The sequence below is a fragment of the Myotis nattereri genome, assembly GCF_964212035.1.
Source record: "Myotis nattereri genome assembly, chromosome: 17".
Lineage (NCBI taxonomy): Eukaryota > Metazoa > Chordata > Mammalia > Chiroptera > Vespertilionidae > Myotis > Myotis nattereri.
In genome coordinates, this window is record NC_138092.1 from 43,543,594 (window position 1) to 43,556,745 (window position 13,152).

General features: G+C 40.3%; 1 protein-coding gene and 1 pseudogene across 2 annotated transcripts in view; both read right to left on the reverse strand.

The window, feature by feature from the left end:
- Positions 1-13,152, reverse strand: part of ATAD2 (ATPase family AAA domain containing 2) — a 58,970-nt gene that overhangs the window by 12,768 nt on the left and 33,050 nt on the right. Inside the window, exons 14-19 of the mRNA XM_081111599.1 lie at positions 7,566-7,725; positions 5,942-6,032; positions 5,011-5,325; positions 4,404-4,536; positions 3,624-3,810; positions 2,666-2,851 (exon numbers count right to left, since the gene is read on the reverse strand). Coding sequence (XP_080967725.1) covers positions 2,666-2,851; positions 3,624-3,810; positions 4,404-4,536; positions 5,011-5,325; positions 5,942-6,032; positions 7,566-7,725 — 1,072 coding nt within the window. The remainder of the gene's footprint in view (positions 1-2,665; positions 2,852-3,623; positions 3,811-4,403; positions 4,537-5,010; positions 5,326-5,941; positions 6,033-7,565; positions 7,726-13,152) is intronic.
- LOC308533223 (unconventional prefoldin RPB5 interactor 1-like) lies at positions 9,446-11,296 on the reverse strand (annotated as a pseudogene). Its single transcript has 2 exons — positions 11,257-11,296; positions 9,446-10,975 (listed from the first exon to the last, which is right to left on the reverse strand). The product of its transcript is annotated as an unconventional prefoldin RPB5 interactor 1-like (transcript).

The window sequence follows — 13,152 nt, forward strand, 5'->3', positions numbered from 1 at the left end:
AAACTCAAGAATGTTCACTGTAGCAGTTCAGTAGAGAAGAACCCTAGAAAACAACCAAATACATAATCACAAGGATTTGGATAAATAAGTTATGGTACATTAAGACAATGGGAAAAGCCATGTTACTCTTAAAAGGAATATGACATATATGGAAGATTATATAAAACATATAAAGCATGCATCATATATATAATTCCCTTCATGGAAGAGAAAATAATCTATAATGTAACCTTACTATACATATACACATATACATACATCAACCTGCCTAACAAGCACATATACCAAATAGTTATCAATGTTATCTTTGATAAGAAAGCTTTTATCATTTTATTCATTCTGAAGCATTTGGAATTTTTATAAGTTATTTTAATAAAAATAACTTTCTTGAAACCAAGATGGCGGCAAAGGTAAACACTGGAGATTGCTGCCTCGCACAACCACTTCAAAAATACAACTAAGAGATGGAACAGACATCATCCAGAACCACAGGAAGGCTGGCTGAGTGGAAATTCTACAACTAGAAGGAAAGAGAAAAGCATACAGAGACTCAGAGGAGGTACAGTGCGGAAGTAAAATACAAAGGTGTGGAGGTGCATGCGGAGAGGGCTGGCGGCTGAGGACACAATTGTCTTTTTCAATCGGGAGGGAGTCTCAAGCTCTGAGCTCCAGTTCTGGGCGAGTCTCTGGGGACCCAGACTCATACGGGAGAAACGGGACTGTCTGGCATCGGTTGCAACTCGAGGGTAGCTTTCTCTTGGAGGTGCTCGCAGCGATTGCCGGGGCCTCTGAGGGCATGACTGAGAGCAGCCATACTGCTGGCTCGCTCAGCCGCCCTGGTGATCCCCTGGGACCTCGCCCCGCCCAAGCCCTGCACGGAGGCTTCTGCATATGAAAGGCCCGGCCCTTTGTAATCTGAAAATTACTTAACAAACTGCAGCTGGCCCAAGGCCCCAGGGCAACTTGCATTGCTTTACAGCTGGCCTCTGCTGGGTAGCCTCAGGCAGAGGCTAGATTAGCACCTCCTTAGATCCAAGAGCCAGTGTACCCAGTGGTCAGAGTGGGACCATCCAATTACAACTCCTCGGATCCATAAGGGACACACTCAGGGGGCAGACTCAGTGAGCACCAAAGCCCCACTGAAGCAAGTCTTGCCCCATAAGGGTGTCTTCAGCACAGTTCTCCCACCGTAGACACAGCTGATTCTCACAGCCAATTGGCCTGGAGGTCAATTCCTTCCAGTGTTACCTACAACAATCAAGGCTTAACTACAACAAGACTGTGCACAAAGACCACAAGGGGGTGCACCAAGAGTGTCTACCTCAGGTAATTGGGGAGGCTGAGCCACTGGGCCCTATAGGACACTTAGCAAAGAAAGCCACTCTATCGACACAGGAAGAATAAAAAATGCATAGACAAACACAAATGACAGAAATTGAGGGAAGCAAACGACTGGATATAGAGTTCAAAACCACACTTTTAAGGTTTTTCAAGAATTTTCTAGAAACTGCCGATAAACTTAATGAGACCCTCAAGAAATCTAGTGAGACCCTCAATGTTGTAATAAAGGACCAACTAGAAATTAAGCATACACTGACTGAAATAAAGAATATTATACAGACTCCCAACAGCAGACCAGAGGAGCGCAAGAATCAAGTCAAAGATTTGAAATACGAAGAAGCAAAAAACACCCAACCGGAAAAGAAAAATGAAAAAAGAATCCAAAAATACGAAGATAGTGTAAGGGGCCTCTGGGACAGCTTCAAGCGTACCAACATCCAAATTATAGGGGTGCCAGAAGATGAGAGAGAGCAAGATATTGAAAACCTATTTGAAGAAATAATGACAGAAAACTTCCCCTACCTGGTCAAAGAAATAGACTTACAAGTCCAGGAAGCGCAGAGAACCCCAAACAAAAGGAATCCAAAGAGGACCACACCAAGACACATCATAATTAAAATGCCAAGAGCAAAAGACAAAGAGAGAATCTTAAAAGCAGCAAGAGAAAGACAGTCAATTACCTACAAGGGAGTACCCATACGACTGTCAGCTGATTTCTCAACAGAAACTTTGCAGGCCAGAAGGGAGTGGCAAGAAATATTCAAAGTGATGAATGCCAAGAACCTACAACCAAGATTACTTTATCCAGCAAAGCTATCATTCAGAATTGAAGGTCAGGTAAAGAACTTCACAGATAAGGAAAAGCTAAAAGGGTTCATCACCACTAAACCAGTATTATATGAAATGCTGAAAGGTATCTTTTAAGAAGAGGAAGAAGAAGATACAAATTATGAACAACAAATACACATCCATCAACAAGTGAATCTAAAAATCAAGTGAATAAATAATCAGATGATCAGAATAAACTAGTGATTATAATAGAATCAGGGGCATAGAAAGGGAGTGGACTGACTATTCTTGGGGGGGAAAGGGGTGTGAGGGATGCGGGAAGAGACTGGACAAAAATCGTGCACCTATGAATGAGGACAATGGTGGGGGAGTGAGGGCGGAGGGTGGGAGGGGAACCGGGTGGAGGGGAGCTATGGGGGGAAAAAAGAGGAACAACTGTAATAATCTGAACAATAAAGATTTAATTAAAAAAAAAACAAAAAATAAATAAAAATAACTTTCGTTTAAGTATAATAAGTTATCCCACACAAATTACCTCTTCTGGTAAAGCAGAATGGGGTTTGTCAGAAGTTGCAAGTAGTAAAACTGGAGCAAATGAAGGAATATTCTGTAGTAATGTGGTAAATGTGGCTTTGAGTGTTGGTCCAACTATTTCCCACCACAAGTGGATATGAGGAATATACACTATACTCGGTGCTGTTCTCTTAGCTTCACGAATCATCTAGTAGAGAGAGAGATTTACATTCCGTTAGAGAATCAGCACATCAGTAATGCTAGCTTTTAATGCTAAGTTTGGAACAATGTTTAACTTCCCAGAATTATCATATAAATCCATCAAAATTTTTAAATAGGGGGGGTGGGTGGAGGTGGAAGGGGGCATAGAGGAGTAAAGGGTGATAGGAAAAAATAAAATAAAACAAAAAACCCTCACTAAATAACTAAAATGCTTCCCTCAATACTTTTTATAAATGTTTTGTCTCATTGTTAGAAAACATAACTGTTTCAAGCAATTAGAAAACAACTCAAGATATATAGAAGACTTTTCTACTGTAACCAAGGTTAAATATAAAAATATAAGTATAAAACAACTTTTCATTAATTTTTTTTATATAAATAGCAAAAACAGAAGCAGCAAAATATCTTAGTACTTACAACATAGCAGTCACTCTTTCAAGTACAATTCTCACAACAGCCACACAAGGTAAATACTATTATCTCCATTTTGTAAATGAGGAAAATGAGGCAGAGATCTAATAACTCTCTTAAGGTCACTAAGATATTAAGTGGTGAAAATGGGATTTAAACCCATACTCTTTAATGACCAAGAAATTTATGCTTTATTTTTATTTTTTTTTAAACCTAAAGTTACAAATCAGTAAACAAAGAAAATTACCACAAAAAAATAAAAAATAAAAATAAAAATGAGGCAATTCTACATTTTGTCTCTGGAAGTTTCCTTTGTCTTATAGCTTATCTAGGCAACAATGAATTACCTGGGCACATGTTTCTTCAGGAGATGTAGTACTGATTCCAAAAAGAACAGGAATGTCTAATGTATACACTGCAAATTTTTCCAAAGCATGGATGACAGCTGGTGCCAAGTGAGAACCTTGCCCAAATCCTGGTTCTCCCACTATCAATATTCTTGGTCGAAAAGACATAGGTTGATAACAAGCATTTCTGAAAGAAATGAGTAATAAGCTATGTTTTAGAAAAATATAAAGTTTAAATTTTTCTCCCAAACTACCATGTACTTAAAATAGTCAAAAATGTTTGTTTCATTGGGCAATCATATCGGCATGATTCACATGGTTTTTGGAAATAACTTCCACAAATTTTTAAGAATACATACTCAGCCTGGCCAGTATGTATCCATGGCTGAGCATCTACCTATGAACCAGGAGGGCACATGTGCAGGTTGCGGGCTCAGTCCCCAGTGGGGTAGGGGGAAATGGGGGAGATGCAGGCGGCAGCTCATCAATGATTCTATCATCAATGATTCTATCTATCTCCCCCTCTCCCTTCCTCTCTGAAATCGAATATAAATACACACACACACACACACACACACACGTATTTTAAAAAAGAATACATATGCAGTGGTATTTCTACTATAGTGACAATAGCAAGAACAATTTTTTTGATATTTTAATTAAAAAAAGAAAGATTAGTTGGCATTTTTTTTTTATCTTTCAACAACTATCTCATTTAGTTTTAGGGAATTTACACACACACACACACACACACACAATTCATTTGGAAGGGAAATGTACCTATTCAAATGAAGAAAATTAAAATTTTCCTTTGCTTTATTAAAAGAATTTTGAGGAAGCCCATTTTCACATACTGATGGAACATCATCATCACTGTATACCAAGTCACTTTCTAGCAGAGGACAAGAAATATCTATAAACAAACAAAAAATTATACATTAGTAACTTTTCTGGATTGCAAAGGAAATTTTTATGCAGTGCTTCAGTTAGCAAATCAGTGTAAATCAATGACATATTTTAGAGAATCAAAAATATTGTGTAGATATGAATAACAAGTACAGTTAAGTCCTCATTTAACAGTCAATAGGTTCTGTGACTTTAAGCAAAACCATGTATAAAAAACAATTTTACCATAAGCTAATTGATATAAACAAGAGTTAAGTTCCTATAGCATCTCATCATTGTTATAATGAAACGATGTTAAATGAATCAATGTTATTTGAGGACCTGCTGTAAATATAAAAATGCATTTCAAACTTAAAATATCCAAGCAAAGCACGACCAAGTTCCTTTCAAGATGTGTATAAAGAAACATTTCTGAGGTGTATAAAACATTTAGCTTTATGATTATGAAAATTAACTTTAAATAATTGATCAAATTTCATACCGGAGTCTAGTGCTTTATTTGTTCTGATTTCCGCATGTGGAAATACTCTCTGAAGGGCTTCTAAGATCTGGTGAACAGTGCTTTGCAGGAGTGGTTTCACAATGGTGGACAGTGCCTGCCCAGGTGATGTCACAGCTCTTTGGGAGGCTGGTATCATCTTTTGCATAGCTACCTCAAAATCTTTAGCTGAGATAGTAATTGAAGAGAGATCCAACTGTAGTTTCTCACTGGTGTTATAGATCTGTGGGTAGCGTCGACGCAGAGCACATAAAGCAGCCTCAGAGCATATTGACTTAATATCTGCACCACAGTATCCTACCCAAGGCAAAAAAAGAGGAAAAAAAGGAATAGTAAACTACCATCCTATTAGCATGACTATGGTTAAAATTAAAAATCACCCTAACAACACAGTAGCAAAATATGTAGGAGTAAGAAGGCTAATATGGTGGTGATAACCATCAACAAATCAACTTTTGTGAGTGAAATAGGCAAATACCAATATACCATAGAGGTCAAGAGCAACAGTTTTAAAATCACAGACAAGTTTCAAATTCCAGTTTGTCATTTTCTAGATGTGAGCTCTTTGGAGAATCATGTATGCTCTGTCAGCCATTTCTACATTTGTAAAATGGGAATAATGTTACCTACTTTATAGGACTGATGTGAGAATTACCTGAAATATATGTAGAATGCTCAACAGGATGACTAGAAAACTGTAAACAGCAAAAGATACCTATTATTACCTACTTTGCTCTCAAAATCCCCAACAGCTAATTTGTCAAATATCTCTATTTCATATCCGAACTTTGTAGGAAAGGAACAGTAGAGATAAGAAACAAATATAACCTTGCATTTCTTTAACTATAACATTTCAAGACTATATATCTTTGAAATGCATGTATTCCTTTTAATGCTTAAAAGCAATGTTTACCAACACAGTTTTCTGCTAGTTCTTCTAGAAATATGTCCAGTGGTTTAGGATTCCAATCCCTGGTGTGGATCTTCAGAATTTCTTTTCGAGCCTACAAATAAAAACATTTTTTTTACATCTATTATAAAGTAAGTGCTATTCAGATTAGAATAACTTCAATTTAAAATACTTTTAATTATCTAAAATGTTAAAGATATCGCCCTAACCAGTTTAGCTCAGTGGATAGAGCGTCAGCCTGCGGACTCAAGGGTCCCAGGTTCGATTCCTATCAAGGGCATGTACCTTGGTTGCAGGCACATCCCCAGTAGGGAGTGTGCAGGAGGCAGCTGATCAATGTTTTTCTCTCACTGATGTTTCTAACTCTCTATCCCTCTCCCTTCCTCTCTGTAAAAAAATCAATAAAATATATTTTAAAAAATTTTCTTAAAAATGTTAAAGATATCAATCTATACTAATACAAGGGTAATATGCTAATTAGACCGGATAGACCAGACGTCCTTTGGGATAAAGCCATGGTGGTGGGGGCCAAGGCAGAGGCAGTTAGGGGTGATCAGGCCGGCAGGGGAGAGCGGTTAGGGGCGATCAGGCAGGCAGGCAGAAGGGTTGGGGCGATCAGGCAGGCAGGCAGAGGGGTTAGGGGCAAATTAGGCAGGCAGGCAGGTGAGCAGTTAGGAGCCAATGGTCCTGGATTGCAAGAGGGATGTCTGATTGCAGTTGGACATCCCCCAAGGAGTCCCGGATTGGAGAGGGTGTAGGCCGGGCTGAGGAACCCCCACCCCATGCACAAATTTTGTGCACCGGGCCTCTAGTACCTAAATAGAAATATAAAATAGTAAAAAAAAATAAGTATTCGTACAAGTTTAAGAACTTTATATTAAACACATTTACATTTATAGCACTCAAGTTCCATTCATATAAAAGTGAATGAAAGAAAGTAAATAACTATTGTTCATTCTGGTACATATTAAGAACTGTTAGCCTGGCCAACCTGGCTCAGTGGTTGAGCGTTGACCTAGGAACCAGGAAGTCATGGTTCAATTCCCAGTCAGGGCACATCCCTGGGTTGCAGGCTCGATCCCCAGTGGGGGGTGTGCAGGAGGGGCCGATCCATGATTCTCTCTCATCATTGATGTGTCTCTCCCCCTCTCCCTTCCTCTCTGAAATCAATAAAATCAATAAAACTATTTTTAAGAGTGCTGATAGCTCTACCATATTTTCTGCTTGATTCTCAAAAGATTAAGTGGTTTTAAAATAACATGGTGATACCCAGGAAAAAGCCAAGGCTAATACATAGGCTAAAGACTAACTGTTCATTTGCCATATGTTCTGAAGCAAAACAAAATTGTATGATTAAATTCAAAGACTGGGTTCAAATTGAAAGAATTTTAAGAGTATTTTTAAGGAGGCATTATTTTAAAAAAGAAATAATAAATTATCTGACTTATTTTCTTTAAATAGAGCAATACTCCCTAAAAATATATACATACATATTTGGGTGTTAATCATAGAACTTTGCTTCAGAACATATAAAACTCAACCTTCAAATTTTCACTGTACCAAAACTTGTTCATGATAAGGGTGACATATTTTGTCAAAATTTGAGTGATGTTACTTAAATTCTTACATCTTTATCAGGTAAGCTGAAAAGAAATTCTCTGTCAAAGCGACCAGGCCTTCGTAAAGCAGGATCAATAGAATCCAATCTGTTGGTAGCACCAATGACCACAATTTCTCCTCTGCTGTCCAATCCATCCATAAGAGCTAGCAGGGTGGAAACAATCGAACTAAATTTAAAAATAAGAGAGAAGAGATTAATTGATTGGATGTGGAATATATCACTTCTTTTGGTAAGAGGTTAATACATTAAACATGAACGAATTTTCTTAAGAGTATGGCACTACTTTCAATAGATTTTAAAAAATGTCTGTAAAACAGCATACTAAATAATATGTACAGATTAAAATAAATAGAAGACATAGATGGTTTTTAGAATGCCATGAATGGATTCTGAAAGTCATTTCATAAAACATTTTTCAAAGGTACTTGAATTCACAAACACATAAAAAAATACTAGTAAGTACCACATAAACAGTATCTAAAATTATAAAATGTTCCATTGCATACAGATTATCAAAGAATCCCAAAATAAAATAGAATACATATAAAGCATAGAATTTTAATTACTTTAAATATTTTATTGTGGAGATGAGTAAAATAATTTCCACATCTTCATCACCTAGTTTCAACTAACAATATTCCTTTTATTTTATTTTATTTTTTTAAAAATATATTTTATTGATTTTTTACAGAGAGGAAGGGGGAGAGAGATAGAGAGTTAGAAACATCGATGGGAGAGAAACATCGATCAGCCGCCTCCTGCACATCTCCTACTGGGGATGTGCCCGCAACCGAGGTACATGCCCTTGACCGGAATCGAACCTGGGACCTTTCAGTCCGCAGGCCAACGCTCTATCCACTGAGCCAAACCGGTTTCGGCAACAATATTCCTTTTATATGGCTTTACCTGATAGCTTTAAAAACCAAAACCTCAGATAATTTAATATAAATATTTCATGTATGCATTTCTAAGATGAGTTTAAACACTCCCATGATACTATGACATCAATGTAAATGACAGTAATTCCTTAATATGACCTAATACTAGTACCAAATCACCCCCAATTTACTCATTTGTTCAATAAGATCCATACTCTGCACTTGGTCATACAACCCTCAAATCCATACCAGTTCCGATCACATTCCCTCCCCCATTTTTTTCCTTCCTCCATCCCATTTATTTGTTGAAGAAATTGGGTCATTTGTCTTAAAAAAATATTCTTCCCACATTGTGAACAGAGTTGATAGCTTCCTGATGGGGTCAACATTTATGTATCCTATAAACTTGAGTTAGATCTAGAAGCTTAATAGATGCAGGTTAAAGTACTTGGAATAGCACATTTCATAAGGAATATACCATGTGTTTCCTACTGTATACCTCAGGAGGTACATAATACTAGTTTCTCACTTAAGATCAGTGGGTTGGTTTTTCTTCTTCTTCAAGTTTCATAAAATTTTTACTTAAAAAGTTTTACAACATCCCATTCTTCCGACCAAGAAACCTGCCCACAGGCCACGGGGAGCTTCTGCTGAGAGGACAGCGGCAGTCCCGGGGTTAAAGGGCACCTCGCTGCAGAACCCACCAGTAGGTTTCTTAAAGGGCCTTTCAAAGGCTGAAGCAGGAAAGGCTGCTGGGTCTGAATCTTACGTTTCTGCTACATGGTCCATGCGGTGTGCACATCACAGCTGGCACGGAACTGCCTGCGTTTAGTTCGAAATACCAACCACGCCCAGGAACATCCTCTCTGAGAAGTGATCCGAGAGCCGCGGCATCAGAGGCAGCAGCGGTGTCACCGGTGCCAGAGGACAACGAGCAAGCGGACTGGGAAGTCCTGGGCTCACTCGGACCCTCATCTCCACCGATGAACAGGAGAATCTGCTTCCAAATTAACTCAGAACACCTCTTTCCACTCTCCGAGGAGCCTCAGCAATACGTACTCTAGATGATGCAGCACGAGGTTGCTGGGCGCAAGCGCTCACTGCCTGGCAGCCTAGGTCCTCTGCTAGCCTGGCAGCTTTGAACGTGGACACCCGCTTGGTGACCTCCGACCCTTCTGACGGGACTTCTCTCCGCTCAGGGATCGTGGGCAGCACAGGGTGGACCGCGGCCGGGTGCGGGGCGAGGCAGGGCGACAATTCTTTCTCTATTACAGTTCCAGAAAGACTCAAGCGTCCCAGCGTCCTGGGCGTGGGCCAGAGTGTCTCTGGAAGCTGCTCCTGCTCCTCCAAAATGCTCTCGCCGGCGTCGCTGCCCGCGGGCTCCTCGCAGTCGGCTGCACTGCCCTTACTGATGTCGCTGCACACGCTGTTCTCGCGGCTGCATGACTTCAGGATGGACTTCCGAGGGACGTACGCCCGGTTTACCAGGTCCACGAAGACCCTGTAGATGTCCGCAGGGGTCCTGATCGTGGGCAGCTCTGGGGCCGGGTGGCCACCACAGCTGTTCTCTTGCTTCCGTTTGGCTTCTTCCTTCTCACTGAATTTTAAGGTGGTGTTTTTCCCAGTATTGATTCGAACCCGCTTGGGTTCGACGGTGTGAGGAAAGTATATATACGGCTGGTACAGAGCTGGCCCCTGACCCAAGAGCATCGTCGTCGTCACCACCCTCAGCCTCATCACTTGAGGGGACGAGAGCCGTTCACAGCGCAGCTCGGCCCGTTCACGTGTCCGTTCACACGTGTGCCGGCGTCTTCCTTCTCCTCTTCGGAAAACGCTGTGCCTTCTCCGTTTGCAGTCACAGTGGGAGGCTGACTCTCAAGTTCACCCAGCAGCTCCTCCTGTCACTCCAGTTCTTCCAGCCGAGCCCACAGCTCTTGTTCTGCGAGCAGATCCTTGGATTCAACATTTGCAAAATCCGCTTTAAAACTATCTGAAGTTTTGGGTTTGGAGTGAGGTTTATGAGCAATTCGGTGTTTTGCTTTAAACTCGAGGTCACTTTTAATCTCTTATGTCAACAATATCACCTGCAGCATCACTCATTTTCTGCAAATCTTCTGTAAATTCAACTCTGGATTCAAAATTTGTCATCACTTTTTAAAAATCATCTATTGTTTTTCTTACATGTCCTTTCCGGTGCTTGACTAAGCCCACGGCCTGCTTTGCGGAACACTTGGCAACCCAATTGTCCCCCAGTAAAACAGTGACTTCATTAGTATGGATGAGTTTTCTTGGCATGAAGGCAAACGGGCCAAATGGTACCACGATGCTGTAGGACAGCTTGTCAGGCAGGGTGCCGAGCCGCTCCTGCAGGGCACTGTAGTTGTCCTCCACCCACCTGCTGCCAGTGCTGGATCCTCTCTTGGCAGCAGGTGACTACCTTTTCCTGCTCCTGGCGGAGCCCCGCTACCTCCGGGGCCCACCCACAGTGCGGCCGAGGAGCACGGGGTCCGGTGGGGCCTCCATGGCGGCGCCAGGGGCCTCAGCGAGATGAACGAGTCCTACACAAGTGTTTATGGAGGCGGCGTGGCAGGCGGCTGCCGGGCGCCAGCGTGCTCCACCACATCTCACACGCGCATGCTACTGCCGCCTGGAGCTGCAGGCAGCCCCGGGAAGGGCCGCAGAGAGCGAGCAGACGTCCAGAGGCGGCGACTCCCCAATGGGTTGGGTATTTAAGTGAGGTGTCAGCTTACTCTACTCATCATAAATTTCACTATGAACCTTTATACCTTACTGTTTAGCAGCCACTGGTAATTACTTACTGTTTAGATCAGTATTTCTCAACCTTGGCACAACTGACATTTTGGGTCAGAGAATTCTTTGTGGTGGAGAGCTGTCCTGTGCATTCTAGGATGCAATAGCATCCTTGGTCTTCACCCACTAGATGCCAAGCGCTCCCCTCCCCACACCACTGGTGTGCAAATCAAAATTGTCTGCAGACATTTGTCCTCTGGGGGGCAAAGTCACTCCCAGTTGAAAACTACCGGTAGAGATTCACTTTTACATAAAGGGTTGCAAAATGCTGGTTTTTCTAACTCAATAATTTCCTTTGCTTTTATTAACTGCGATTTTCCTATAAAGAACAACATTAATTCATCTACTATGAAATTATCCTGATTCATGGCCTGAATCATAAGTTTTAGAACAGGAAAAAGAAATGCTTAATTCATTCTCTTTATCCAATTTTCAGAGTAATGAGTCACTGTCTTAGCAACCTCAGAATACCCAATTAGATTTCTTAAAAAAGATCATTATAAACTTACTTTTTAATGTACTCAATGCATTTCAATCTATTGTAGTAATTATTATTTTTGATGTTCAAATCGTCCCATCTTTGTCCAATGAAAACTTCTTCAAAATTGACTATTTCATTCTGATATGAACCTAATAGTCTTCAATTGCTTCCAGGCATGACGAGATGTTGCAGGCTTGTCTTGCTTATTTCCTGCTTCCGTTCTGCAATCTATCATTTCTCCTAAGAGTGCTAGTATTTAAAGCCCATAATCTGGGTGCTAGGGGTATAACTGCTACTGAATTGTGTTTGCTTGTAGACCTTTTTAGTGTCCAGAACTAGTAATTATTTTTTTCTTTAAAAAATTCATCATGAAATTATAATGATATATATTTTTAAAACTTAACCAAGGAGGTAAAAGACTTATGCTTGGAAAACTACAGAACACTGAAAAAAGAGATAGAAGCTATAAACAGGTGGAAGAATATACTGTGTTTATGGGATGGTAGAATTAACATAATTAACATGTCCATCCTACCCAAAGCATTCTATAGATTCAGTGCAGTCCCTATTAAAATACCAACGGCATATTTCACAGATCTAGGACAAATATTCCAAAAATTTATATGGAACCAAAAAAGACCCTGGAGAGCTGCAGCAATCTTGAGAAAGAAGGACAAAGTTGGAGGGATCACAATACCGGATAGCAAGCTATACTACAAAGCCACTATAATCAAAACAGCCTGGTACTTGCACAAGAACAAGCATATAGATCAATGAAACAGAACAGAGGACCCAGAAATTGACCCAAGCCATTATGCTCAATTAATATTTGACAAAGGAGGCAAGAACATACAATGGAGTAAAAATAGTCTCTTCAATAAATGGTGCTGGGATAATTGGACAGGTACATGCAAAAAATGAAACTAGACCACCAACTTACACCATACACAATAATAAGCTGGGTAAAAGATTTAAATATAAGTTGTGAAACTATAAAAATCCTAGAAGAAAATGTAGGCAGCAAAATATCAGACATCAGCCTGGCTGGTGTGGTTCAGTGGTTAAGCATTGAGCTATGAACTAGGTCACGGTTCAATTCCTGGTCAGGGCACATGCCCAGGGTTGCAGGCTCAATCCCCAGTAGGGGGCATGCAGGAGGCAGCTGATCAGTGATTCTCTCTCATCATTGATGTTTCTAACTCTCCCTTCCTCTCTGAAATCAAGAAAAATATAATTTAAAAAAATTGGGCTTTCTCCTTTCCCCTTATCTTCCCCCATAGGCACATTTCCCTTAACCTCTAAGGGTCCTCATGATATGTTTGCTATGGTCAATAAATTCTTGTTTGCTTTTCTAAAAAAACCCAAAATTTTAAAAATATATATCAGACATCTCACATAGCAGAATTTTCACTGATAGAACACC